This window comes from Calonectris borealis, chromosome 16 (genome assembly GCF_964195595.1).
Source record: "Calonectris borealis chromosome 16, bCalBor7.hap1.2, whole genome shotgun sequence".
Taxonomy (NCBI): domain Eukaryota; kingdom Metazoa; phylum Chordata; class Aves; order Procellariiformes; family Procellariidae; genus Calonectris; species Calonectris borealis.
Genome location: NC_134327.1, coordinates 13,729,568 through 13,756,953, shown reverse-complemented (window position 1 = coordinate 13,756,953; position 27,386 = coordinate 13,729,568). Strand labels below are relative to the sequence as shown.

Here is a 27,386-nt window from a genome sequence, read left to right as displayed (position 1 = left end):
CTCCGGCGTGGCCGCCCTGCAGGGTGCTGCCTCTCCCTGGCCATGAGGATTTGGGGGTTTCCTTCTCCCCATGTTTCCTCCCAGCCCCACGTTTCTGGCTGGCTTCACTCCGGGATGGCACAGCTGGATGTCTGCAGGCATCGCGACGCACCCACCGGCTGGGGAAAAACACCATCTCTCTCTGCTATTTATTTGCTTTGCTTATCGTTCGCATCTCTCCAGCTCTTAAACACCAAGAGGATGGCAACCGCAGAAACCCTTCATACCCATCCCCGTCCACGCTGGCTGGGGAGGACGGCGCGGCAGGAGCCCTGCCGTGCGGCAGCGCCGCGGCGGTGACAGTTGGGCTCGCTCCCCACGCCGCGAGGATCAGCTGTTGGGTGCACAATATGCTCTGGTTTTCCTCTCCAGCTGTTGTCGCTGACGGTTATGGGAAGCGAAAGGTAGTTGAGAGTTTGGTATCTCTAAATCAGGGAGGCGATGGGCAGAGAGGAGGGGGTGAGGGAGGGCTCGGTATATCTGAGGCTGGTTTTTGTTTAAATCCAGCAAGACTTGAAATAGTGGCAAAAGAGTGAAATGACCTTGGGAATAAATTTTATTGCCAGCGTAGCAGTGGCCAAAGAGCCATTTTGAGGGAGCTGGATGCAGGCAGGCAAGCCGAACATGGTGGGCTCGGAGGAAGGGAACACGGTATGTTCGGGAGAGAACGTGCCTTTTTAGGGGAATAATGGAGGTTTTAAGGCGCTCGGCCCCGTCCCTCTGGATCTGTATCCCTGGCAACTTCTGCAAAGGTTGCTCTTGCTTCTGCCGCCATCCATCTTACCCTGCCACGTTACTGCGAGCAAAGATCCCTTTTTATGTTTGGTGGTTAGATATATTGCTTCCCTTTCTGCCCCCGATCCCTTCTCAGCAGAATTCCCTGTGGCTTGAATATGCTTTTAATACATTTGGTTTAATTGCTTTTAATTAAAAAAAAATAAAAATAATAATTGAAATGGCCAGCGTGCTTGGGAGGAAGGGTTTTGAAGGGATTCAGCTCTTTGCTGCTTGCAGGCAGTGCCGGTAGCGGCGTGTGAATGAAATAGCCCCTGCGTTATCGCCGCGCCGTGTGTGTAATTCTGGTGTTTTGTGTCCTGATCTGCTGGGTGGGGAGGCATGCCACGTGCCATGTCACACGCAAGCCGAGCGGATAATACTCCAGCGAGTAAAAATCCGGGCAGGCGAGTAAAAATGGGTGCAGGAGCCTTCCCGGGGTGCCAGTGAAAGCCCAGCACACCTTTCCCCCGGCCCCGCTCCGCCGGGCAGGCACAGCGTGCCGGGCTCCCGGCGTGCGCAGCGTGCTGGGGTTTCCCTTTGCGATCCCAGCGCTACAGCGGGGCTTTCTCCCTAATGAGATTAGCGACACAAAGCGGTGATTTTTCTGCTGCATTTAATGGATGTTTGGGGTTTGCGTGGGATCGGAAATTCCTACTTTCATCAGATGAGCCCTCTCTGTGACTATTTTGTGGACAGATCTTCCTTTCCTCGGCTTCAGGGCCGACATTCATATTAGCACACGCGTTTTAGGCTTTCCCCTCCTGCCCCCCTGTGCCTCCTCTCCTTCCCAGCCCCAGCCATGGTGAATTTTATCTTCTTTCCTGCTTTGAATCTCGCCGTCAACCCAAGCCGCTTCCATCTTGTGGAGGACACGAAAGCTCGGTGGTCTTCCCTGGCCAGGCTAAATGGAGCTGAGAGGATGGAGAAGTGCAAAAGTCGCTCTTGGATTGTTCTTGCAGGTGCTCCTTGGTCTCCCTAGTTGAGATGTGCAAACACATATGTGTGCGTATATATACATATATAGGGCACCCATCTAGTGCTTACCTGACGGAGGGCTGGCTGTCCCTGCCTTGTGACATCGGGGCCAGGTTGGCAATTTGTCAAGAGCCCAAGGGCTGTGCTTCAATTTGAATATGGATTTGCATAATTCATCAGGAATTAAACCGCACCGCCATAATATTTGCCTCTGCGTTTATCTCCCGTTATCGGCGGTGGGGAGGTGCGTGGTGTTGGGCATTTGCTGGCCGCAGAGACCCCTTCGCTTCATGGTTCAGCGCTTTTTCAGTGCAGAAAAGGTGGCATGGGCTGATGTTCAGGAGGATGCGGGGAGGGCAGGAGCTTCTGGAAGGAAAAAGGGCTGAATGTGGGGTGGGGGGAGAGGCTGGGCATAGGCTGAGCTTTTGAGCCTGGTTTCCTAAGGAAAAGAAGCTTATGGGATCGTGCTCCATCTGTGGGTCTCATTCTTCCACCCCCAGATGTCTGCAGCCTGTTGCTGAATTTCTCCTGGGGTGGTTTTGCTCCCTGCAGATGCTGTGGAGGTCAGCGCTGGGCTCTGGGAGAGGGATGCGTTTGCCCCCGTGGCACACGGAGCAGTGCAGGTGGGCACCTCCGGCTTCACCACATACTTGCCCTGTCCTGGCCGACTGGGAGACATGAAGCCAGAGCCGATCGGGCTCAGTTGGATTATCGGCCGTGCCCTCGCTCCAGCCCTGGGGTCTTTCTTGGAGCCGGTCCCCTCTCGCTGCCCAGATCCCCATGCCCTGCGGTGGTTGCTGGCTGTTTGCAGAGAGTGCACATGTTGGCATTGCAGCGTTCAGGCCTGATCGGGGTGCCGTGCTGCTCTGTGCCTCAGTTTCCCCTTGCGGTGCCACCCGCCTTTGCAAGGCACCCCGAGAGATGTTGAGCCACGGCAGCCGCTTTGCAAACAAGAAGGTTTAAAATAAGCAGCGACGGAGGCCACGTCTCCCAGGGCTTTGAGTCATCCCGGCTCGTGCTGACTGCGCCTGGCAGGGGCCTGGGAGGCAAAACAAACCCGCATCCAGCTGCCACCTCCCCGCTGGATGTTGGGATGGCTGGTTGGGTTTTGGTGGTGGTCCTCCTGGCAAAGCGGATTGAGCTGCCGTGGGGAGATGCCACCTCTCTGGTGACCCTGGCGAAACCCTGGTGAAACCTGTAGCTTGGGGTAGTCCCTGGCTTGGGGACTGGCAGTTGGGCCACCTGATTTCTGGAGGAAGGGGTGAGATGAGCAGCCCCGGTCGGGCACTGTGCGGGCTTGGGTTTGCAGAACGGGGGGGTGCTGAGGCTCCTTCCAGCGCGCCTGGGCTTGGGCATTGTGGGGACCGTCCTGGCTGCGACCCCTCACCGTGCTGGACAGGAGGACAGGCAGGGACGAACCCGGGGGGTGGTGGCCCCCCACCCACCACTCCACGCAGAGGCAAGGCAGCCAGGGCAGCGGGCAGCCGCGGCCAGCGATGGGAAGCCGAGGGGAGGTGGGCGCCCCGGCGTGCGTCCGCAGGGCTGGCTGCTGCCCATCACGCAGCGGTGTTTAATTTCTCAATGGGAGGGCAGGGAGATAATGCTGCACAGTCCCATTTAACCTGCTGGTGACCTGGTCTTAAGTCATTGTGGCTGAAAATAGACCATGTTCCCTCCAGGGCACGGCTAATGGTGCTGGGAAAGCTGGGATCTCTCTTTGAAGGCTGATTTAATTGCTGCTGGCAGGCACTCGGTGCAGGTGATGTGGGGACCGGCACCCGTGCCATCCCGCAATAACCTCCCCCCACCGAGTGCCTGTAGCTCTCACGGCTCTGGCAGCGAAGGGTAACGAGCTCTTTTCTAACGAAGGCACGGGACAGCAGCTCAGAGCCGGTGCGTGGGTGTCGCTGGTTAATTGCACGGGCAGAGCTTGGCCCGCGGGGGAGTGGGGGCTCGCCTGTTTGCATCACAGCTTCTGCACTGAGTTTGGGTGATCTATAAAAAAGAAAAAAAAAATGGGGTGAGTTAAATTTCTGTGCTTAGGAAGGAGGGGGAGCACCTGCAACGAAGGTGTGCGCCCGGTGCCAGGAGCAAAGTTAGCCCTAGGGCCCCCGTGCCAGCCACCAGTGCCTGGAGGGTCTTCACCGTGATGAAGGATGGACCAGTGCAAAGATGTTTTGATGCTGACCTAGAAAATCAGGAGAGGAAGGCGAGACTACAATCTAGCAGCCAGGTTCTGCATTCCTGGGGATTCTGCTAATCAATCTGAGAGTTAAAATTATTATTTTTTAATTTCCATACAGCGTCTTAGTAAATGTGGAGCTGAAGAGCCCACCGGGTTGCTCCTTGCTATTTGAGGAAAGCTGTGTGGCTGTGTAGTGAGAGCCTGGAGGTTTTGGTGGACCCCCTTCGGGGTGTCAGGTTTAATTATGCCAGCGGAAAAGGAGAGACATCTGACATGGTGTGGGATTTTGGATGCAGAGGAGAAGCTTCTGCTGTAGCAGCCGGCAGTGACCCAGCAGCCTTGACTCTGGTTTGAGTGTTTGTGCGTCAGGATTAACGTGGGACCGGGTCGGTGCTGCCCAGACCGCGTGTTTCAGGCTGTGCAGACGGGCTGCGCATCATGTCAAGGGTCCCAGTGGAATGGTTTCCATCCTGGCCCCTCCAGCGGGAGGAAAAGCCACCTTCCTTCTGCCAGAGGGATTCGTGTCCCCACCTGGGTTGCTTCTTGCTGTCCCCCACGAAGACGCTGTCAGCAGGGAGCTGGTGGGTGACCTCACGGGAGATCTTCAGGGCATCTCATCGGTTTCCTTCTCCCAAGCCCTGAAGCGCTGGTAGACCTCAGATTGCATTTGCTCTGTTGCACAGTGGAAACTGAGGCACAGGATGAGAGTGCAGGACGCCGGCGGCAGAGCCGGGGCACGAGCATCGATCCCTTGGGCTCTTGCAGCCACTTCTCCCATTTTCTCCTCCTCCGCCATCTCCGGGGCGTTGGGGCTGTTCCAGCTCCCGGATGAGGAGGCGGTGAGCCTGATGATATTTATTTCCACGGAGGCAGGGAACCCCCCCGTGCCCTGTGCACGCACCCTGCCCTTCGGCGTGCCTTGGCTGCGGGGGGGCCCGGCAGCGTGGTGATTCACCGCGAGGGTAGCACGGCAGTAAAATCGTGGCACGGCATCGGCACGGGATAATGGCTGCGGGAGGGCTCGTCAGAAACCCGGCGGGAGCACGCGGTGTTCCTGTGCTGACGCAGCTGCGAGCAATAGTAAATATTGAGCAAGAGCCACTTAAAAATAAAGCAGCCTGGACACAAATTCCCACGTGGAATAAAATAAAATTAAAAGAAACAATAGAGAGCTGCACTGAGCTGTGGGGGGGGAACTCGCCTTGGCTTTTAAGGTAGTGATTTTTGCAGCTGAAGGAAAGCAGCGTGGCGGTGTTCGAGCCAGCGAAGGCCGGGAGTGTGGACCCCCCGCCAGAGGATGCTGTCTCTGAGCTCACCGGGGCTCTTAAAAGATTAAACGGGGAGTTAAATTGATCTGACTGTTCTGGATCCGGGGGATGAGATCGAAGGCCTTCAGGGGACGTGGAGAATCGAGGCTGTAAATTAAGGCTTTGAAGCAACTGCCAGCCCTGTGGCACGGGGTGTAAATACGGCAGGGTCGGGCTTTGGGGCGGAGGGCGATGGGTTGCGATGGCGGCAGCGGCTTGGAGCTGCAGGGACAGGGACAGGGACTGGCCACCGCTGTGGTCCAGGCGCATCTGATGCAGGAGCTTTGGTTTCACGCTTTTGGCATGTTTGGGGGCTCGTATCGCTGGCGTCTCGTGCGTGGCACGGAGTCAAGGTGGCTCCGGTGCCTCGGGTGTCACTAGAGCTGCCCTGGCAGACAGGGGAGGAGGCGGCAAAGATTTACACTGCCAGCACTCCTGGCTCTCAGCTGTTTGCAGCCATAAATGTGTGCATGAGAAATAGCTGCGGCTGTGCCTCGCCGTGCTGCCTGCCCCTGTGTCGTGGGGCAGAGATGGGGAGGTGTGTGCTGGAGCGGGGGCCCTAAAAGAGTCTCCTCTGGGAAGCTGCTGCTTCTGCAGGGAGAGGATCAGGGATGCAGCGATGATGGTGAGCACGGGCAGCTGGTGCTGGTTCGGCGGCCATCCCGCCGGCGGTGGGAGGGGGCCCCACGGGGGCTGGCGGCCAGCGAGTACTCGCTGTGCTTGGACTTCTCCCGGTTCCCCTCCCTCCCTGCTGGGGAAAGGGGGACTCATGAGGACGTAAGCGTTTATCCAGCTGTTTGTGGCATGGACTGGTGTCCCAGTTGGCTGCCTGTGAAGCACTGCGAGCCGGACTGGGGAAGAGGTGACCGTACTCCCGGCCAAGGGCGGCTGCGGCTTCTGCTCCGTGCCAGAGCCCAGCAGGCAGCTGGGACACGGGCTGCAAATCTCCCTCAGATGCCCAGAGTTGAAAACATCCCATGGAAATAAACCCAAAGCCTTGCTGCTATGTTTCCCAGCCCCTCTGGGCTCGGACCGGGGGGACCGCAGGGCCAGGCTTTTTGGCTCGGGCCCCTCTGTGGCTGCAGCCCCTTTACACAGCGCTGCGTGGTGCCAGCCTGCTTCCTGGCAGCGTGTCCGTCCATCACAGCCCGGGGAGGATGGGGCGAGGTGCCGGCGGTTGGAAATATTTCATAAGTGGCAGAAACCCATAACGGGCAGATGGGGCCGATGGGGGAGAGTTACTTCACTTCTCCCGGGCCGCTGGAGGCCGTGGATCTTCCGGTGACGGGGCTGCGGCTTCTCCGGCAAAGATGGCTCGTGCCCAGAGCTCGGCTTCAGGGCGCGCTTCGCACGTGGCTGCCTGCTTGCCCCTCCAGGCCACCGTGGCTGTCACACGTCTGCGTCCTGTTGTGTGATTCCCTTCGAGGCGACAGCAGGGACCGAAGAGCCGTCCCTGGGCATGCACAGAGGCTTTGCGGATGCTGCTTCTCCCTGGTGCATCGATGCTGCTGGCTGGTTTGGAAAACTGGACCAGGGGAGTGAATTCCCCATTGAGTGGTGTCTCTGTGTCGCTCCTGCTCGCTGTCCTTGACCCTTTATGGGTGCCCGAGTGAGCTGTCACCTCTGCGCCGGATCGGCAGCCGGCATGGAGGGCAGCGCGCGGATGCCGTGAAGGTGCCGGCTGGTCGCTTGCAGCCAGGCTGGGGTGAAGCAGCTTTCCCAGTGCTGGCACACACGTGTCACATCAGGCATGTAGGCTGGCTCGTTGGCCGGAGCCGTGTCCGCAGGGGAGATGCCTTCAGCTCCAGTGTGTCCCCCTCCTGCCCTGCTCTTTCACAACCCAGGCTCGGCCGACTCCTCCGGCCGGGGCTGAATTTCAGGCCTGGGGACCAGGGGCGCTGAGACAGAGAGACCCCGCAGGTTAAAAACTCTGGGTGACCGGGGGCACGCGGCAGCTCACTCCGCTGCGGGCACGTCCGCCTGCCCGCCTTCGCCACCTCAGCCAGGCGATGTTTTCTGGTGGCTCCCTTCTCCCAGGGAGCTTTGGGCAAACCCCGAGCGGGCTGAGCACGTGGGGCCCGTTTCCCTCCCGCTTCCCCCGGCGCGACCTCCGGCCTCCAGACGTTTGGTGTGTGGTTTGTGCGGTCGCTGGTATCTCATCTCCCCATCAGTCACATCCCCTCTCGGTGGTGAGTCACCCGGCCATACTTCTTCCCCCCGCCCCGTGCCGTTTTGGAGAGCTGAGCAAAGATGAAGAAGATGTGTCAGCCCAGTTGAAAACATCTGCACCCGCCAAGTTCCTCTAATAACAGCCCTTAGTGATTTATGTCTCAATCGTGCAAAGCAGGTACATTTTACCAGCTCGTGTTGGAGCTGGGAAGGAGGGGACGGGCGTGCGTTCCTGTGCCCATCCGCTACACCCGCTGAAGCATCGCAGGGGGAGCCGAGCAGGGACGTGCATTTTGGCTGCCGGCTGTCGCCTTCCTGCAGGGTTAAGGTGGCTCGAGGGATGATCTCTGTGTCCCTTAAACCCTTTTTTCCTCTGAACCGGGCTGCTTTGGATCGTGTGTGCCCACGCGGGCAAAACGCCTGCGTGGGATTTGTTTTGGTGATGCCTTTCCCAGGCGGCCAGAGGCTGTGCTGATGGGCACGTGTGTTTGGCGTGGCGTGGCAGGGAAGGGAAGGGGGGCACAGCCGGTCTGGTGCTGGCAGCGCTGCCAACTTGCACCTCCCTGCCTGCGCCGTGGTGCCAGCCCGCCTCTGGGCGAGCAGTCGGCTGGAGGAGCGTGGCTCAACCTGCCGAGACCTGTCGGCGTGTCCCTGGGCGAAAAGGATCTTGCGCTGGTTCAGCAAACGCTCTGGCCCCAGGCAGATGGAGATGGTTGTGGTTTCCCCCTTTCCCCTCCCTTTCCCCTGGCAGAAGCCCATGGTTGGGGTGAGCTGTGCATTGCTCACTGCGGTAGAGTTTCTCCCCTTGGCATCACTTTCTGGCACAGAGATCCAAGGAGGAGCGACTTGCCCACGGCGACCTGCTGCAAATGCAGCTTCTTAGCGCATGAAGGAGCAGCTTCACCTCCAGGTCCTGCCCGGGGGAGCGGGGCAGCAGGTTTCGGGCTGTGTGCGAGTCTTATACCAGCCCGTCAGCATTGCTGCTGGAGGGCTGTGAGGAGGAAGGGATGCTCTGGCAGTGCCTCGGGGTTGGATTTGCATTGGGTTCATCCCCAGGAAGGCTGTGGCTCGGATCCCTCCTCCCTGCCCCAGCTCTGGTTCCTGGCAGGGAACGGGCCAGGTAAATACAGCCCGGGCAGCTTCTCCTTTCGGGCATTTAGGAAGGGAAAACAGTGTCACTGGTGAACCAGAGACTGGGGTTCAGGTGGCTCTCTGGTTTTGCTGCTGGTCAGCTGGGTGATGCAGGCAGGTCCTTGCATCTGCCCATGCCTCAGTTTCCCCACCTGCAAAGCTTTGGGATGGGTTTTGAGCCCCCATGCTGGGATTACGCCTCTCTCAGGAGCAGCGCTGCTGCCATGGCTCGCGGGAGGCGCTGGGAAGGGCTGCCCAGCATGAGGTGGCTTTGGGGCTTGGCTGGTGGCATCAGCCCAGTTCTGCTGCTGGTTCCTAGCTGGGGTGGTGACACTGCCCTGCAGAGTCCCCAGACTGTCCACCTGAACCTGTCCCCAGCTCAGACTGCACATGAAGCCACTTGTCACTGCTCTGCTCCCTGCTCCAGCACAGTGGCTAGAAAACCTCTCTGACAGCTCGTCTTATGCTGGGCAGCTGGAGGGGATTTCATCTGCCCTTCGGCCACTGTCATCCCACAGTTCCTCATCCCCTTGTTCTTTCGGCCGACCTTCCCACTCCTCTTCCTCCTCCTGCAGCCCCGGGCTGAGGCTGGATCCCAGTGGTGGGATGCTGATTGTGGAGGAAGCCCCAGAGCATTTGGGGCTGGGGCTGACCCTATGTTATCCGTGGGCAGGGTAAGATGCCGCAGGCAGAGAGCTGCCCCAGTAGGACCAGGAGTGCCAAAATGCCTCTTTTTGGGGATGTGCCATGGGCATCTGCACATGGGGGTGTCTGCAGCGTGGGATGTGTCTCGCTGCAGTCTCCATGCCGGTGCTCCCGCCTGCTGGAGCGGCTGCAGCTGGGATCAAGGTCTGGCTGGGAAAAGGGGCTCATGTGGGGATGTCTGGGGCCCGGCCTGCCGGGCTGGTGTGGCATGGGGTGCTCCAGGGGGTTTGTCGTGCTGAAACCATGTGCTTTGCCAGGTAGGACTTGCGTTCCCTCGGAGATGTGTCGCTTCTGCTCCAGGCACTGGCTTGTCGCCAGCCCAGCCGTGCCGGAGCGGTGCAGTGGAGGTGGCGCGGCCAAGGCAAACGAGTTGTGGAGTGGAGCTGCTCACAGCTAACCCAGCACCCTCCAGCCCTGGAATAAGAAAGTGTGTTTGGAAATGCTCCAGTATGAAGGTTTTGGGGTTACTAAGGAGAGGTGTGAATGTGTGTGCACACTCGGTGCTTTTACAGCACCCTGCACAAGATTAAATGGCAAGTTTTACCTGCTGGGAACGGGCTCTGCGTTGAACTTCACGGGCACAGCAGCTCCCCTGGTCCTTCCGCTGGAGGGCTGGCATGTGCGGGTGATGCCGCTGGGAGCTGTCGGGTGATGGATCTGGGCCAGGAGCCGTGCGGAGCACCGCGTCGGTGAAGCACATGTGCCGGGATGCAAACATGTATGCGAAAGAGATCCCGGCTGTCTAAATAATGTGAAATACTGACTAGCTCTCGCAGATGGTGCTCCACGTGCAGCTTCGGGGACAGAACTTCTGTCTCCTGTTGGGTTTTGGTGTGATGTTGTTTTGATCCAGTTGAATGCTGGACTCTTGACAAACTCGTTGCTTTCAGTGGGATTGTTGGATTTTGGGGAGGTTCGTTGCTAATGGAGTCTGAGGGGAAGGGAGGAGGTTTGCAGGGAGCTTGATTGGCTCCTTCAGACTCCTGATGGCTTTTAATGGGTGTTTAAATGATGGCACCAACTGGGAAGCTGGTTCTCGCAGAGCGTTGGGGTTTGTAGTATTGCACGGGTGCCGTTTGGTGGCAGTGTTGCAGAGGAATTGCTGCCTGTAGCCAAGAGCTCGTGTTATTACCACTATTATGGTGATTGTATTCACTGATGAAATGCTGCTGATGATTATCTGCGTGAGGACCTTGACTGGGGGGCCCACTCTTGGAAGAGGCCCGAGTGTCCGGGACATAATCCAGACCGCTGGCAGCTGGGCCTTGGGGACACTCTGTTTTTGTATCAGCTCGTGGGGAGGCAGTAGGTTTTCTCCTCTGTTTTGCCTTCCTTGGGGATAAGGTGCTGGTTTTGGGTACGTGAAACTATGCTTTGTGTGAGCTGCTGTGGAGGATGCTCTCGTGCTTTCCCCAAAGTCCGTACCCGGTGTGGGGCAGCTGCGGCGGGGACGGGCTGTGTTGGCAAAGCTGTGCAGGCAAGAGGCTCTTATCGCTGCTCGGGAAGCTTGTTGGGGAGTGCCCTCACCCACAGGTCGCTGTACTTGTGATAAAACAGCTTATCGGCCAGGTGGTTTGGTCGTTTAGCCTGCAGATTTAAGGCTCTGCTCAGAAAGCAGCACCCTCCGTTTGCAGCCCACCGGCTGCAAAGTTAGAGCCCCGCAGAGGTGCAAGGGGTGAACTGGGGAACCTGCAGTGGGGGGTCAGTACCTGAAGTGGGGGGCCCGAGCAGCGCTCCCCACTGTGTGCGATGTGCGTTGCCACACGCGTCCTTGCAGCCGCTGCTCCTGGCGCGCGAGGGACCGACAGCCACAACAGTCTGTGCTCCTGCGGGGCTCGTTCCAAAGCGGCGTGCTGCTTGGGCTGAAACATGTTTCCCTCTTCTGTTTCCCATTTTCTGCAGGCTTTTCCCATCTGCCTAACGGGCTCTACCCGTCGTACATTCCCCTGAGCCACCTCGAGCCCCCCAGCGCCGGCAGTCCTCTCCTGGCCCAGCTGGGTCAGCACAGCCTCTTCGAGTCACAAAAAGGTGAGTCTGGGTCCCTGCGCACCCTTCCCCTTCGTCATCCCTGGGTGCTCGCCCTGTTTTGGGACTCACTTGCCTGGTGGAGCTGCTGGATGCTGGGACGATGAGGGGGAAGAGCAGGAACCCCTTTGGATTATCATCCAGAGATGTCTTAGCAATACCAAGGTCTGGGATGTGGCTGTGCTGTAGGGAACCTGGCCAGGTCCCTCCTTGAAGCTCCAACTTGCTGCTGCATCGCAAGTCTCGGCGTGCATCAGAAACAGGGCTGTCCCGCGTCCCCATCTGGGCTATGTGGAGATACCTGCCCGGTCTCCTCTGCTCTGGTCCTTCCTGGCCATGTCTGAGACATCCTTGAAACCTGTTCCCTCCCAGTTTTCCACCTCTCGTCTGTCTCTGTGTAGGATGGAGACCCATGGTAATTTTGTTTGCTTTTGCTCTGCAGATGGGTTCTACCTGTCCGGCCACGCGGGCCAGTCTGCTTTGCACCCGCAGCCTCCCCTGTCGAGGACTGCGGGCAACCACACGCCGAGCACTCTGCTCCGGGAGAAGGACCTTGGGCAGCTGCACAAGAGCTCGAAAGAAGGCCTGAAAGACCCTGGCGGGAAGGAGCGGGCATGCCGGAGTGATCTGTCCCTGCCCTTTGCTAAGAAGGAGGGCAAGCCGAAGGAGGAGCCCCGGCCCCGCAGCGTGGTAGACCTCACGCAGGACACCAAGCCTGACAGCGACCGGAAAGTGAGCGTGGTGGAGAAGGCGGTGAAGGTCGGCGAGCGTCTCTCACCGTTCCTGGCTGAGCACATGCCAAATCGGGGCACGGGCGGTGGGGAACCCAAGTCCAAGAACCCGCTGCAGAGCTCTTCCCTCAGCAACTGCAACGGCGGCGGGGACCCCATGCTGAAGGTCCTGGGTGCCGAGCAGGACCGCTGTGCCAAGGATCCCGCTCGGCACGATGAGAACATGAGGCCTTCTGCGCACGCCCACGCTGAGCGACTGAAGCGGGGGGAGCCCCTCCTGCCCTCCGTGGGTGCTTTGCACGTCTCCTGCAGCTGCCCGTCCCCGCACCCCTCGCAGCCGGGGAAGATGACGCCGGCCACGACATTCCCTCCGCAGCCCGTCCATTCCAGCATGTACACCATCTTTCCACCGGCCAAGGAGCTGGGGAGGGAGCACAAAGTCATCGCCCCCACCTTCGTGCCTTCGGTCGAAGCCTACGACGAGAGGAGCGGGCCCATCCAAATCGCCTCGCAGGCCCGCGACAACAAGGCGAAAGACAAGGACCTCGGCAAGGTGGGGGTGCTGCAGTCACCCACGGAGCGGTGCCTCGCGGACGCCTCCCGCACGCTCTTGTCCCAGGACTTTTCTTGCCACAGCGATGCCAAAAGGATGGAGGCTCTGAGGGAGAAGGGCTCGGTGATCAGGGCGAACTCCATGGCGCTGAAGAGACAGGTCGCTTCGGAGCCCTTCCTCAATCGACCGGGGCTGGGCTCTCCAGAGAGCAGGGAGTTCCTGGCTTCCAAGGACTTGCTGAAGCCGAGCCCGGAGGCAGAGCATCGCCCCTGCGAGCGGGACCGCTTCCAGCGATCCAGCTCCAAAGAAGCGGCGAAGGTCTATGGCACTTTGGACTCCTCCCGGCAGCACCTGGACCACAGTCAGCTGAAACCGCCTGAGCAGAAGTGGAAGCCCTTTGAGATGGGCAACTTTGCCACCACGCAGATGGCGGTGCTGGCCGCGCAGCACAACCACGTCACCCGGGCGGAGGAGGAAGCCAAGAAGGTCTACCTTGACCCCAGTGGCTTGCCGCGGTCCTCGGTGGTGGGCTCACGGGGCGCCGCGGATGTCCTCCACCCCGCCTCCCATGGCGAAGGGTCGGCCATGCAGAGCCTTATCAAGTACAGCGGCAGCTTTGCCAAGGAGACTGCGTCCCGGCAGAGCTGCGGCAAAAAGAGCCCCTTCGGCGGCTTGGGCAACATGAAGTTGGACTCTTCGCAGCTGGGTGCCTCCAAAGTGCAGCAGCTGCTGTCGCAGCAGCCAGCGAAGCAGCTGAAGAGGGACCCTGAGAGACCTGAGAGTGCCAAATCCTTTGGCCGTGAGAGCATCGGCTCCCAGGGCGAGGTGGAGGTGAGGCATTTGCCTGTCGGCATCGCCGTGGCCGTGGCCCGGCAGAAGGACAACAGCAGCAGCAGCAGCAGCAGCAGCAAACTGGGGCCCAGCTTGGCGGATCGGGATCGCTCGCTGTCTCTCAGCAGCATCAAAGGTAGGTTCTCCAGACCTGTCTTGGGACTTCCCTGTGGGATCTGTTCCCTGGGGAGAGCAGCCACCCAGTGCAGGCTGTGTGGCATGAACTGAGTTTGGCATCCTCAGCTCTCTTTGCTCCTGTTCCCAGCCAAGGGCACGTTGTAGACCACAGCAGGGAGCAGGACTCCCCATGCAAGAGGGAGTCCCCTTTCCCCCATGCCATCCCCTCTGTCCGCCTCCGAGGACAACCCTTTTCCACGTGTTTGATCCCTCTTAGCGAAGGGAGTGACAGAGAAACCCCTTAATCCACCTTTGTGCTGGTGTTTTAGTCTCATGGTTTTGATTTAAGGAGGGGGATGGCTCCGGCGAGTGTTCTGGTGCTCTGCTTGGCTTGTGTAGCAAGATAACACTTGGGGGCTGCCCAGCGCGGAGAGAGCTCGGCTCTGGTGTGCCAAGGAGCGATGCCAAAGCGAGCGGCCGGTGACCAATGCTTGGGTTTCCATTTTTAGCCTTGGCTTTTCCCATTTTTCTGCCTTCGCTCCCTTCTCCCAAACCTCAACGGCGAGAGGCGGTTTCTCCCGGCCGGCAGCCCCTCTCTCCGTTCCCATCGCCTCCCGTCGCCCTCCCCGCGCCTGGGCGGGAGCCGACCGAGGACCTCGTGGGCAGCACAGGGAGCTGTTTGTTCAGCCGTTCAATCGTCCCAGACCCTCCCAGCTTGTGTTAAATGTAATTTACTGAGCCGAACTAAAAGGCTGCAAACAAGGGTTGAATTCTGGCAGGCCTCCGGGCTCGTTGCTAAGTGATGCAGTTGGCTTTCAGACAGAAAACAAGACTGCTTTTCTCCTCCTCTCGCCCCCCAAATGCTGCCCCCCCTTTGTGTGCCAGGAGATATTCGTCTAATAACATTAGCTTGCTTGCGCTGAGTGGACGGTGCTTGAATGTTTAGACCTTTTAAGAAGGAGAAAGCAGGCTTTAGTTGGCTAATCTGTAGTATTTGGCAAGTAAAATGCAAGTATTTAGTGCCGGGCATTGGTTGTCAAGGAAACAGACCTAAGCCTTTCCTCCATGCATAACTGATTGAATTTTTCTATGCGGTCCGTGCGTCATGTTCATATATATAGACAAAATGATCATTCACTGTCCGGACAATCATCGGTCTGTACAGAAAAGGGACCGTCCTGTCGGTGGGGTGGGGGCTAGGCGGGAATTAGACGAAGAAGAAAGTGTGTGTGTTTGGATGGGGGATGAGAAGAAGATGATAAACCCGTCTATAAATAACGGAGCGCAAGTAATGTAGATGGGAGAGGGAGGAGCGGAGGTAAAATAACAAAATGATACGTTTCTAATAAAAGGCTGGGGGGAGGTGTTCAACTCACCTTGTGCCGAGGAGGGGGGGAGGCTGTGAGTTAACCAAGGGCTTGGTCTGTATTGCTGACACCGAAGAGGCGGTTGGGCATCGACTGGGGAAAATAAATACGAAAAGGGGCTCCAAGTGGGGAAAACCTGGGCTAGGGAGTGGAAGGGGATTTGTGTGCGAGTGGGGGTGCTGGCGGAGAGGCAGGGAGGGATGCTGGGGCTCCGGAGGGATTCACGAGCCCCGGTGCCTCGCGCCATGGAGGCTGGGTAGTAAAACTGAGCAACGGAGGCTGCACAAGGCATCGTTCAGCGAGTCGAGGAGGGGCTGGCTGGGGACAGCCACTGCACGCAGTGTCCTGGTAGGCTGCAAGGGAAATGTGGTGACCCTGGAAAGTCCTTTGGGAGAGAGAGGTGTGTGCCAGGTTTTAAAGCATCTTTGCTTTCTGCCTGAAGCCCGTGGAAGGAGCCTTGGGGAGAGGAGCTGGGAGAGATGTTGCCTTGTTCCTGGATTCCTTCTGACAGTAAAGGCTGAGGGAATTGGAGACTTGACAGCAAAAAAACCACGGGCTGTCCAGGTTTGTGGAAATACACAGTGGAGCCCTCCTTGAAAAGACTGCCTGTCAGCAGAATAGACTTGATGTTCCGAGATGCTTTCCCATGTGCCAAACCTTATCCAGACGGGAGAGCGAGGACGCTGGAAAGGGCTGCTAGGAGCCAGGGTGCAGCCGTGCGAGGCCGTGCTGTGCTGCTGAGCCCTGCGGGGTGCAGAGCATTGCCCGGGCAGGGGATGTGCTGGCGGGGTGCACCGAGAGCTGGGGGGAAGCAAACACCTTCCTCCTGGCCCTGTTAGACCGGCCAGCAGCTCGCTGCAAGCAGGGCTGGGGTTTAGGAGAGGGTCATACCACCAAAGCATAACATGGACAGTGGCAACAGGGAATTATGGAAAAATGCATAGGTAAGAAAGAAGCCAGGGAAAAAACTAGGGAAAAGCAAGCCTAAAATCAGGCAGCTGGGGTGAAGACCTTGGATAAAATAGGGGAAGGGTGGCCACAATACCTGGTCCTGGCAGGGCCAGGGAGGAGCTGCTGTTCACTCCTTTGAAGGTGCTTCCTAACCTCTTGTACAAGTCACGGCTGCTACCATGCCAGGCTGTATTTGCAAGAGCTGTTCTGATTCTCGATGAGTCGTTTCTCGAGCCAAACATCCAGCCCCCCTTTTTTGGACTCTTGCCCTCATCTGCCGTATGTGCTCCTGCCTCGCCAGACCCTTTCTTGTTGCACGGCTTGGGGGGGGATGCAGATTCCCACTAACGGGTTGAATTACAGAGCAGAGCACGCTGCTTTTCTGAGGGTCCATAGAGTTGGTTCTGCCTGTTGCAGAAGAACAGGGCTTCAGAGCACACCCAGGGCTCCCAGACTGGTTTACAAGAGCAGAAGGTGCTTCCGAAGATACAGAGATAAAATCCACCCCCTGCGAGATGTACTAAGCAGGACTGTGTGGTTTGATGCGGGGATTTAGCTGGGCCTCGTCTCCTTCTGAGATGGGAAATCTGCCACTCTCCTTCAGCAAAAATGGTCCCGGTGGTCCTGCTGCTCCCAGGCTGGTGGCTGTCCTGTCCTGGGAGACTGGCCTGACCTGGTGAGTGGGTCCCTTGATGGCTTGAAGACATGAACCTCAAACCACATGCACTTGGGTGCTTCCAGGAGCTGCCTTAGTGAGAATATCTTGATCCCATAGACAGCCTTGCCCTGTCCTTTAGGGCTTGAACCTGATACGGTCTTGGGAACAGTGGCATTTGGGTGTGCTGGCTCCCAGGGTACTGCCTCTCCGTGCGCAGAGGAGAGGGGACAGCTTTCCCCGGACTGTTTCTCATGTCTGATGGTGCTGGGTTGTCTCTTAGGGCACGGACGCTCAGAAGATGATTGTGGGGATGAGAGGAGCCGCCACCGGGACAGCCACCTCCTGGCAGGGCGCTTGGAGCGGGATCAGGAGAAGCTGCTCAGGTGAGGGCTGGAGGGGGACGGGGTCTCTTGCCGCAGTGCCACAAGCCATGCTTGGGGACAGCCTGTCTGGAGGAGGGACAGGGTTGCATCCATCCTGGGGATGCTGCTGGCACCAGCCTTGCTGGTGTGGAGAGTAGTGCTGATCCTGAATTCGCAGCAGAGCAATCCTAATAGACTGCTGCAAATCCATGCCTGCTCCAAAGACATGGAGGGATGGGATGTTTTATTCTGGACGTGATGTTAAGCACCTCCATCACAGCTCTCCTTGAGCGTCTGACCCTAGTTCGCAAACACGCTCGCTCAGCAGAATGGTCCATGCCCCTGGGCTCCTGCAGCCGCACAGTAACCTGCAGCACTCGGACCCTCTCTCACTCTCTCTCTTGCCTCCCCCATGACCAGAGAGAGCAAGGAGCTGGCAGATTTTGCCCGGATACACCCCTCCGGCTGTGCCACGAACGGTTTGAACTCCAACCTCATGGTGACGGGAGGCCCAGCCTTGACAGGCTCCGGGCGCTGGTCTGCAGACCCGGCTTCGCACTTGGCAGCCCACCCCTGGCTCCCCAGGACGGGGAGCCCCTCCATGTGGCTGGCCGGCCATCCCTACGGTGAGTGTCCTGGGAGGGAGCGATGTGTCCATGGGGTGTTCACACCGATGCAATCCAGGGAAAGGTGTTGCTAAGTGCCCAGTGAGGCTGTTGTCTGATCAGGGGGTACTTTGGAGCAATCAAATGTTAGATGACTTCTGGCATGAGTAGGAGCTGCCTGCATCCCCTGAGTTGTGACTGTGGTGTTTCTTCTTCCAGGACTCGGTCACCCTTCCCTGCACCAGGGCATGACTCCAGGCTTCCCCCCTGCCATGGGGGGAGCTCTCCCTTCTGCCTACCAGTTTGCCAGAGACCCACAGTCGGGGCAGCTTGTTGTGATCCCCAGTGAGCACTTGCCACACTTCGGTAAGGATGTGAGCACGTCCGTGAGGACCATACTTTGACAACTGTGGAGAAAAAAGGCTTTGGAGAGGGCTGGATAGCAGCGTACGTACCTGTGGGGACCAGCAGCCACAGCTCGAGGGTGGATGTGAGCTGGCGTCTTGTTAGGTTTGTTTCAGAGATGGAAGTGTATAATCTTCAGCAGTGGCTCCTCATCCCCTGCAGGACCCCGTAGACTTTGGGTCCTTGGTTAGGAGAAACTACTCATGGGCTCAGCCAGGGACAGTCAAACCAAGGCTGTGTAGAGAGCAAAGCGAGTCAGACAGCCTCAGGACCCATGGGTGGTGAGAGTGGGGCTGCCGAGGGAAAGACAGCACCCTTTCCCCTCTGCATTTCTGGTTGCATTTCTGCATAGCCCGATGTTTGGCATCCCCCACACCCTGGGGTTAGGGTAGAAACAGCTGCCCTGCACGATCCTGAATCCTCTAGCCATCCCCATCCTCCTGCCTCCCTGACTGCATCTCTGCTCATTCCCCAGCGGAGCTGATGGACCGGGCGCCCCCACTGTGGCCCGCTATGTACCCCCCGACCAGGAGCTCCCTCCAGCACGCTCACCAGCTCCAGCTCCTCTCCCATCAGCAGCTGCTGCGGCAGCACGAGCTGTACATTCTGCAGCAGCAAGCGGCTCACGCCATGGAGCTACAGAGGAGTGCCCAGCTTGTGGTATGTTTTCAGGAGCTTCTTGCTTGGACATGAAATGAGCCTGAAGTTGGGGTGTCCAGGGGGAAAAAGCAGCTGTGCCAGTGTTGCAAGTGTGTCTCAAGGGTACGGAGGTACTGAGTGATCCTGCCCTGGTCCTTGGGATATGAGGCATTCAGTGCACAGTTGGGGTGGGTTTTGGAGGGGTTTGGTGTAGAGCTATTGAGCAGTGCTGTCAGGATTGCTGCTCGGCAGCAGCGCAACCTCGATTCCTTCCCTAGGGATGTCTCTAGTCTCAGGGTTTCATCCCTGGTCACCTCCAAACAAACCTCCTGAGCGGCTCAGAGAAGCAGCTGCAATACTGGCAGCAATCACACTGAGTCCTGGAGCCAGCTCCCATTCACCAAATTATTTTGGAAATTGTGAGCTTTCATTTGGGTGTTTTACACCCATTCGATTTTTATAGTGGTCGTCTGGTTTTCAGCCTTCATTTTACATGTGTGCTTGCTAGGGTGGAGACTTAAAAATAGAAATGGTTTGCTTTCATTGCAACTGAAAGTTGAGACACTCTTCACATGACTCCTGGAGCTGGGAATTTGTAAAGAAAGGTATCACAGATCAGTGTCACCCTCCATCAGATTGGCCTTAAAATGGTGTTGCACTGAGGAACATGTGTTTTATTCCAGTCCATGTTTGATAAGACCATGTTTTGGTCTCATTTGGTGGTAGATCTGTGCTTTCCAGGAGCAGGTAGAGATGTCGTGCTGAGTTTTGTTTTGTTCTTGTCGCAGGAGAGGTTGAAGGCGAACGAACAGCGTGCAGATATGGAAGAGAAGGTGACGAAACGGAGCCTGGACAGTGCCAAATCAGGCCTTTCCTCCTCTGCCCCGGGACTGGTGCACCGAAAACCACCCGTGCTGTCTCCCAGCGCCTCCACATCCTACAGCAAGGCTGTGAGTCCACCTCCCCTCTCTCCCAGGGCCTCACCCGTGTCTGTGCTCAAAGCTGAGGTGATCCAAAAGATGGAGGAGCCACCTTCGCAGCCAGCCTACTCCTACCCCGCCACCCCCAGCTCCCATCCTTCCAGCCCGCCCCCCGCCTCTCCACCCCCTGCCCCTGCCATTCCTCCAAAGGAAGAGGCGCCCGAGACCGTGGAGAAGAAAGACCTGGAGCTGGAAAAAGAGGCTGCTGGTCCATATCAGGCCTTGTTCCCAGGTAAGAGAGCCCTGCTTTGGCAGAGTCCTGTTGTGTTTGTGCCTGCCTCCCTTTTTCTCCTCGGCTCTTTCCTGCTTCCATCCCTTCCCCTAGAGAAAACCACGTAGCTCCTCTAAAAGGCAGGGGAGAGGCAAGGACCAGGGGTGATGTGATGGACTTGAATCGATGCCTGGATCTTAGGGGTACCTGGGGCTGTAGGCTGTCTTCTTCCCTTGGGTCGAGCCTGGGTTGGTTCCTCCAGGGCTGAAGTCTCAGTGGGAGAAGGATGCAGGAGATAGATCTCTCTCCAGGAGAGTGCTGGAAAGGTGCAGAAGGGACCTCTGGGGTGCTGATGCCTGTGGCAAGTTGGCCAGGAGAGAGGTGCCCAAAGCAGCCACTGCTTGAGAACAGGAAGGGATGAGAGATGAAGGGAACCCATCTCTGTGCCTTAGGGAGAGAGGTGCTTCGGAGACCGGGCCATTACACAGCCTGTCCCTTCTGATGTCTTGCAGAGATCCCCCCAGGATATCCATTCCAGTCCCTGCCTCCCTCCTTTGGAAGACACTATCCCTACCTCCTCCAGCCCACTGCAGCATCTGATGCGGATGGCCTGGCTCCTGATGTCCCATTGCCTCCTGAAGGCTCCGAGCACATGGAGCTTTCCCCAGAGGTCAAGCCCATCCACCTGTCTCCGTCCAAAATGCTAGAGCCCATCCAAGCAGCAGCAGAAGAGGAGTCCTTGGAAGAGAGGGTGAAATCAGAGGTGCAGATGGAGGAAAGCCAAGAAGGCATCTGCGAGCAGGACATGGGGACTCTGAACATCACCACCTCTGCAGCCGTCCCAGTGCAGAATGTGGACAATTGCAATCTCCTGTTGCATCAAGGTGAAGCCCTGGGTGCTATGGAGCAAGACCAGGAAGACCTCCAGAGCTGCCCACCTCCTTACCAGGTTGTGGCCTGCCCTGCAGAAGCAGAGGCTCAGGCAGAGACTGGGAGTGGAGCAGAAACCTGCTCTGTGCACATGGACTACGACGGTTCGCTTGTGCACACGGAAAACGAGCCGCCTGAGATGGACTTGACGCCCCAGCGGGAGGAGGCCTCTGTAGCCATGGATCTGCAGAGCGCTGATGTGCCCCGGGGGAGGGAGTTTCCCAACCTGCCCCCTGAGGAGGGGGAGCAGGGGCCAGAGATCCCTTCCTACACAGAAGAGGCAATCTCTTGCCAAATCCCAGCTCTGGACATCAAGCCGGGCGACCCGCTGGCTGGGATGAACGCTTTGGTGGCTGCCACAGAAATGCCTCAGGCTTGTTCCTTGTTGACTACCGCCAGCGTCACTCCATCCCAGATGAAGGTGGAGGTGTTACCTGACCAGGCCTTGGAGCACTCCTTCCTGCAAGGGATCACTTTGCTGAGTGAAATTGCAGAGATGGAGCTGGAGAAAAGGAAGCAAGAAATACAAAGTAAGTTGTGAGTGCCTGGTCTGGCCAGCCTGGGGCCAGGTTGGGTCTTCCTGCATACGGCCCAGGCGCTCTCTGTGCGGGCAGAGGAGCAGAGGCACCCGTGGGATCTCTTGCAACCTCAGCCAGGCAGCAAGGAGAGCATTGCCCTGAGTTGCAGGAGCGGCTGGTACTTTGGATGGGATTGGAGCAGGGTTTTTGTTGCAGTAGGCTGAGCTACGTGTGGCGTTTGTACTGCTCTCCCCTTCCAAAGGCCCTCGCCATGTCTAGACAGTTTGTGGTATGTGTAGCGGAAACGGAGCCCCACTTGCCGAGAGCTGCCAGGGTAACACCCGTCTGGCAGGCACTGAGTCTACAGTCTGTTGGGGTTTGGCACAAGAGGCCCCAGTAGCTCCAGATGATGCTTTCCAAGAGCTTGGCAGGTCCTGAAAAGATCTCACCTTCCAGTAACTTCCTGAGGCGAGACGTGATGGGAACTGCCAGTTGCACCATGGCTGGGCACAACAGGAGATCTCAAGTGGGGGCCAAGGGTGGCTGGGAGGTCCCTTGAGGTGCCATGGTCCAGAAAGGGACATCAGCCTCTCCTTGTGCTTGCTGGAGGAGCAGTCTTGGAGAGTGAACCTCTATAGCTTTTTTTTCTGTCCTCAGCAGGTCCAGAGAGTTTCCCTGTCCGGCCAACGCTGGAGAGTTTGCTGGCTGCCAGCACCCACATGCTCATGGAAGTACTTTCCACCCCCTTTATGGAAAGTCTGAAAACCATCCGGCTGCCTCGAGAGCTGAATCCCAACAAAAAGTACAGCTGGATGCAGAAGAAAGATGAACCCGTAAGTAGCTCTTAGTGTGGCTGTACCTGAAAAGCCACGGCGCATCCACTCACCGCAGCTTGCTCTTCCAGCCGCAGTTTGCCACCCGGCTTGTGTTGCCCTTCTGCATTCAGCAAAGCGAGCCAGTGCTTCCCTCTCGTCGCGTTTGTAGCTGCACAGGAGTCAGTGTGGTGCGATTTAGCTTCCTCCTTTGTTTGTAAATCAACACCATTGATCTCAGCAGGACCCTCGGCAGCCCTAGAAGCAGCGTTTGTAATACAAAGCCAGCAGGAACTTGTATGTTACTGCTTTGGCGGGGGGGGGGATAAATAAGGATAGTGGCAGGAGGGTTTTTCCTTGTTTTTTCTTGCTGACTCTTCCCCATGGGAGAGACTGACAAATTATTTTGTACCCAGCAAGTAAGTGTTCCCAGACAGGGAGTATTATGATCTGTCTTTTTAAATAAGGGAAAAGAGACTCCATGGGTGTATTTTATCCTGCAGGTTCTTCCCCAGGGTTGCTCTCCCTCAAAGCTGATACCATCCCATGCGTAAGCCACAGAACATTTTTGCTTGGCTGTTTTTGCTCGGGTACTGCTCTAGATCTGTGCTTGTGGGTGAGGATGCTCTGCTCCACTGTAAGCATGGAAGGCTTCCCTGCCAGGCTTGGGCGGATCTTGGCCATTGCAAGGGCACCCCAGTGTGCACCACCCCCATCTAGGTGGGGGCCTGGACATGTCCTGACCTTCTCGCCCCCTCTTGCCTCCCCACCCCAGATGTACTCCATCAAATCAGCCATCGAGAACATGGATGCAATGGAGCTGGACTACAGGATGAGGCTGGCAGAGCTGCAGCGCCGGTACAAGGAGAAGCAGCGGGAGCTGGTGAAGCTGCAGCGCCGCAGGGACTCCGAGTAAGTCGCAGGCTGCTCACTCGGTCTTTTTTTTTCCAGCTGGGCACTTTCACGGCCTCTCGGTCCGGGAGAGAAAACAGCTCTCCATCCCTCCCTGTCTCCTCTCCTCTCCTGGTATGGTCCGCCAGAGCTTTGCACAACACACTCCTAGGCTGTGTGACACGACAACCTGATCACTGGTGAATGCAGCTGGGAGACCGTATTAGAGACAACCTTGGCTTCAGCAGCTCAGTTTAGCAGTTTGGTGACAGGCGAAGGTTCTGGGTTGGCTCCCATTCTTGCTTGCTTTTTTGAAATTTTTTTCCCTTTTTCTTCTTTTTTGGATTTATTTGCTTTATTTTTTTTTCCTGTTTGTTTTGCTTTTTGGTTGCAAAATTTGATTTTGCCTTTTTTTTTTCTTTGCTTTTTTTTTGTTGCCTTGGTTAACAGTGAAGCGTGTGGTTTTTTTAAAGGGAAAAGCATGACGAGAAAAGTAGAAGCTTGGCGAGAAGAGGCCCTGGAAGGCCCAGGAAGAGGAAACTTGGATCAAGCGCTCTGTCACCCATTAAGGAGAGAGGGAAGAGTGACAGCAAGAGTGGAAAGTAAGGCTGGAATTTGGGGAAGACGGGAATACGGCAGGGTCGCTGCACCAGGGTCTTACTTGGGGAGAGCATCTTGGATGCAGTGGGGGCTCGCCGTGGCGTTGTGTTGGCAGGATGGTCTCTGGCAGCAGTGGTGTTGTGGAAACGCGCATTTAATGTGAGTGTGTCCTTGCAGTGGGAATATGGTGCCAGCCTCCTCCCTCCCCGCTGGTAGAGCACGTGTCTGTGGTGTTGGGTACAAGTAGGACAGGCTGAGTTGAGCGGCGGTGAGGTGATACGGAGCAGCCGGCTGGGCAGGGACCTGTAGGTGAGCTCTTGGTGTCAGGGAGCACGTCCTCGTGTGTTTTCAGGAGAGCGGATGGTGCAAGCGCGTGCTGTAGAGCTAGTTGATGCTGGTGTAAAAAACTGGAAGGACAGGACTGTTCCAGGTTATCTACGTTCTAGGGCCTTTCTGCTGTGTTTCTGCTGTCTTCATCTCCTGTTCCCTTAATCAGTGGGAGTTGGTTTTGCCTGACCTCTCTCTTTCAAGTGTCTGGATCATTCTCTCTTCTGCTTTTTTCCCTTTTGCAAGGCCAGCTGCTCTTGTTTGGATGCCTGGATCTCACCACCATTGGCCATTTAACCATCCATAGATGGCCAGGTCTTTCCAATGGGAAGGCACCTCCGAGCTGCCTCCCTGCGCCCTATGTATTTTCGCAAATGTCCTTTCAAGACAACAAATTAGATTCAGGTGCCCAGCTCCCACTGACCATGTGCTTCTGAAAATCTGTCCTCTTGGTGGCTCTGTGTTTTGCTCTTCTTGTTTGGATGGCTGAACAGGCTGAAGGCATCCAGAGGTGACTGGAGTTGTGCGTGCGTGCGTGCATGAGCGTGTGGCGTGTGCATGTCGCGCATCGCAGGAATGCTTGAGCAGCATGGCGTGGGAGATGGAGACGCACCCTGAGCCAACGTCCAGAGCCTGAGGTGTTGGTTTAGCTGTCTGCGGAGGTCAGCAGAGAGGATGGAGGGGAGGGGAAATGCCTGGAAGCTGAGGAGGCTGCCCTGTGTTAGTGGATTTGTGGTGGTGGTATGATCTGGGCCAGCAGGCTTAGCGTGAAGGAGGCGGCATATGACAGCTTTTAACAGAGGCTTGGTAGGGGTCTTGAGGTGTTGACTGATCATCCATCGGATAGTTCCTGGAGACAGTTGGGGAGCAGTGAAAGATGTGCCTACTTTTTTTTTTTTTTTTTTTTATTATTTGTTTACCCTCTCCTTTCCCCCCAAATCCCAAAGCGAGACCGAAGATGCAGATCACAAATGCCTCTCGCAGAGGGGCCAGGCTTGTAAAGCAGACTGGCTGTCCTTCGAGCGAGCCAGTCCCTGCAGTGCCCTTGTCCCTCCGTGTCACCCTGTGTGGCAGTTCCGTATCACCTTGCTCATACCCGAGCAACCAGAGCAAGTGTCTGGGCAGTGAGGCACCTCCCTGGGCCTCAAGAATCTCTCTCTGCACCTACAGAGTCCATGAAAGTAGAGGTGGGAAGAGACCTACAAGGCCAGCTCAGCTGTCTAGCCTTCCCTCTGCTGCTCTGTACCAAATAGGCACTTTTCGGTGGCTGTTACTCAAGACACCAATTACTTCCTTTCAGAGACCACCTGGCAGGTCTCTGATTTCAGGCACCCTCATCTGTACTGGTGGCCAAGAGCGTGCAAGAAGGGCTCCTTGGCTCTCCTGTTTGGTGGAAAACCTTGTCCAAACTGCTGTCACTTCACAGTGGATTTGGCTCCCATTGAGGATCCCTGCTGTCCTAGGAGGCATTTAACCTCACTTTTGAGCTTGGTGGGGATCACGGGGAGGAAAGCCCCCCACCTTGACCCATCCTGTGCTTGGCTTGCAGACTGAGCAAGTCGTTGTTGCTCTCTGAAGACTCTGAGACTGGCGAGGGCATGAAGAAGAGGCACAAAGGGGCCCTCCCGGAGGAGGACGAGGATTTGGAGAGCGGCAGTGGCAAGATGAAAGGGAGGAACCAGAGCTGGGAAGAGCACGATGCGGCTCCCAGCTTCTCAAATGAGGTCAGTGCCCTCATGGGGAACACGGAGCCACGGGCCAAAAGCAGATATCTTTCCTGCTTTGCTAGCGTTGGCTTGCACTGGATAACTCCTCCTGATCTTAGAGCGTCTGCTCCCAGTTCACGTGGGTTTAGAAGCTCTTCGTGAGAGGACTGTGCAGCAGAGGGGTGTTTGCAAAGGCTAATATTGGCTTATGGAGGTTGGACCTCTTTGGTAGGCAGCAGAAAGGCAAGTGCCTTCTAGACAGCCAGAGCACTGCAGTGTTGCACTAGCTCTGAATCCAGAGCAGTGCTTGTCTTACCCCTTTGCCTGTCGAGACAGTGGAGGGGAACTGACTTCCCAAAGCGAGGGAGGGAAGGGAGCGCAGCCTTGCTATTTTAAATGCAGGGTTTTCTTCTGCTCCTGTTGAGGCAATGAGATATTTACTGGAGCTTTAAGCTGCTGATGAAACCCAAAATGCATACAGGCAAAGTACTGAGTTACAGCTGCTGTTATCTAGCTGTAGCACATGTAAAGTGTATTTACTTTTTTCAAGAAGCAAGAAAATACTGAAAAGGGTGTAACAGCCCTGGCTGTAATGCAATTGTGCTGATGCTCTTGCTGAGAGGTATTTGGGTCTTGGCATCCCAGCATCTGGAGCTCATTGATTATGTGGAAATCTGTATTTATTTGGCTGGAGTTTTGGGTAAAGAAGATTTTTAATCCTCATGATTTAGAGGAAGGCTTGTAAAACTAACCCAAACATATCCTAAAAACCGGAAGGTGTTGAGAAAAAAGAACTCCAAAACGTGTTGTTCTATGAACATATTTATTTTGGAAGAAAATTCAATTTTTCTAAGTTAATCTTGCAATTTTGTAGTGCTCTATAAGGGTATAGCTGTGCTGTTTGCTGACATCTTCCTCTTCTTCCTTCCTAGCACCATGGTGGGTTATGACAACTGGGGCTTAAGACCGTGATTTTAAGGCCTTATTAACCAGCGTGCATGAGAGACTGTTACGAGGGGTAGTAAAATCCCTCAGGTCTGCTATGATATCTGCTCTGTATTCACCTGTGTCTCTTCCTTTCACCTCAGCAGTTAAAGCTCAAGAAGAAGAAGGTACCATCGGATCAGGAGCAGCTGGCCAGCAAGCTTGACAAGGCCCTGTCACTCACCAAACAAGACAAGCTCAAATCCCCCTTCAAGTTTGCCGACAGCTCTGGGGGAAAGCCAAAAACTAGTGGAGGTGGCAGCAGGTACCTCCCACCCCATGACGCTCTGCCGAGCAAGGAGGAGAAGAAGAGCCTGGCCAAGAACCTGGGCCTGTCACTGAAAACCACCAAGGAAGGTAAAAACAAAGTGGCTGCCAAAATGAAGAAGATGGAGGTGGGGTTAAAAGTCAAAAATCAGCTCAAGGTTTCCCATTCACCAGCAATATCTGAAGTTAGCAGCTACTCCTATAGTAAGTAACACCTCATTTATCTCTTCTTACAGTGTAATCTGTTGTGGGGGCTTGTGGGTGGGGGTTTCTGACCTCTTGGAAGGGGTCTTGGAGATGGGTCTGGTTTTCCTCATGAGTGAAAGGTGACCTCCTCCCTGGCTAATCAATGCTGCTGTGTCTTTGGGGTGAGCATGAGTTGTCCGCTCAACTTGCCATCCAAGAGGTAGCCAATATCAGTGCGTCTCTTCCTGGCCTGTGTTGTACTGATCATCAATGGGGAAAAATGCTTTAAAAAAGGTGACCCAAGTTCTTGCTTTCGGTGGGAGCAGACACTCTCCTTCTACCTGTCAGATGAGCACTCATAGCCTCTGCTCCAGGAGGTGGTTAACGGTTGACTTTTGAAGTCCTTATTGAGTTGGGTGGGATCGGCTTTAGGATTATGCCA

The 27,386-nt window shown here is 56.6% G+C and overlaps 1 protein-coding gene across 3 annotated transcripts in view; it reads left to right on the top strand.

The window, feature by feature from the left end:
- The window catches only part of TNRC18 (trinucleotide repeat containing 18), a 56,965-nt gene that overhangs the window by 6,046 nt on the left and 23,533 nt on the right, over positions 1-27,386 (top strand). The window contains exons 2-14 of one of the 3 annotated variants that reach the window (XM_075165343.1): positions 11,191-11,316; positions 11,756-13,564; positions 16,802-16,904; positions 17,304-17,509; positions 17,708-17,854; positions 18,369-18,553; positions 19,321-19,744; positions 20,236-21,183; positions 21,832-22,004; positions 22,759-22,895; positions 23,348-23,476; positions 25,351-25,525; positions 26,596-26,962. In XM_075165343.1, coding sequence (XP_075021444.1) covers positions 11,191-11,316; positions 11,756-13,564; positions 16,802-16,904; positions 17,304-17,509; positions 17,708-17,854; positions 18,369-18,553; positions 19,321-19,744; positions 20,236-21,183; positions 21,832-22,004; positions 22,759-22,895; positions 23,348-23,476; positions 25,351-25,525; positions 26,596-26,962 — 4,929 coding nt within the window. Of the gene's footprint in view, positions 1-11,190; positions 11,317-11,755; positions 13,565-16,801; positions 16,905-17,303; positions 17,510-17,707; positions 17,855-18,368; positions 18,554-19,320; positions 19,745-20,235; positions 21,184-21,828; positions 22,005-22,758; positions 22,896-23,347; positions 23,477-25,350; positions 25,526-26,595; positions 26,963-27,386 lie in introns of all 3 variants that reach the window. The other 2 variants (XM_075165342.1, XM_075165341.1) reach the window with 2 other exon arrangements.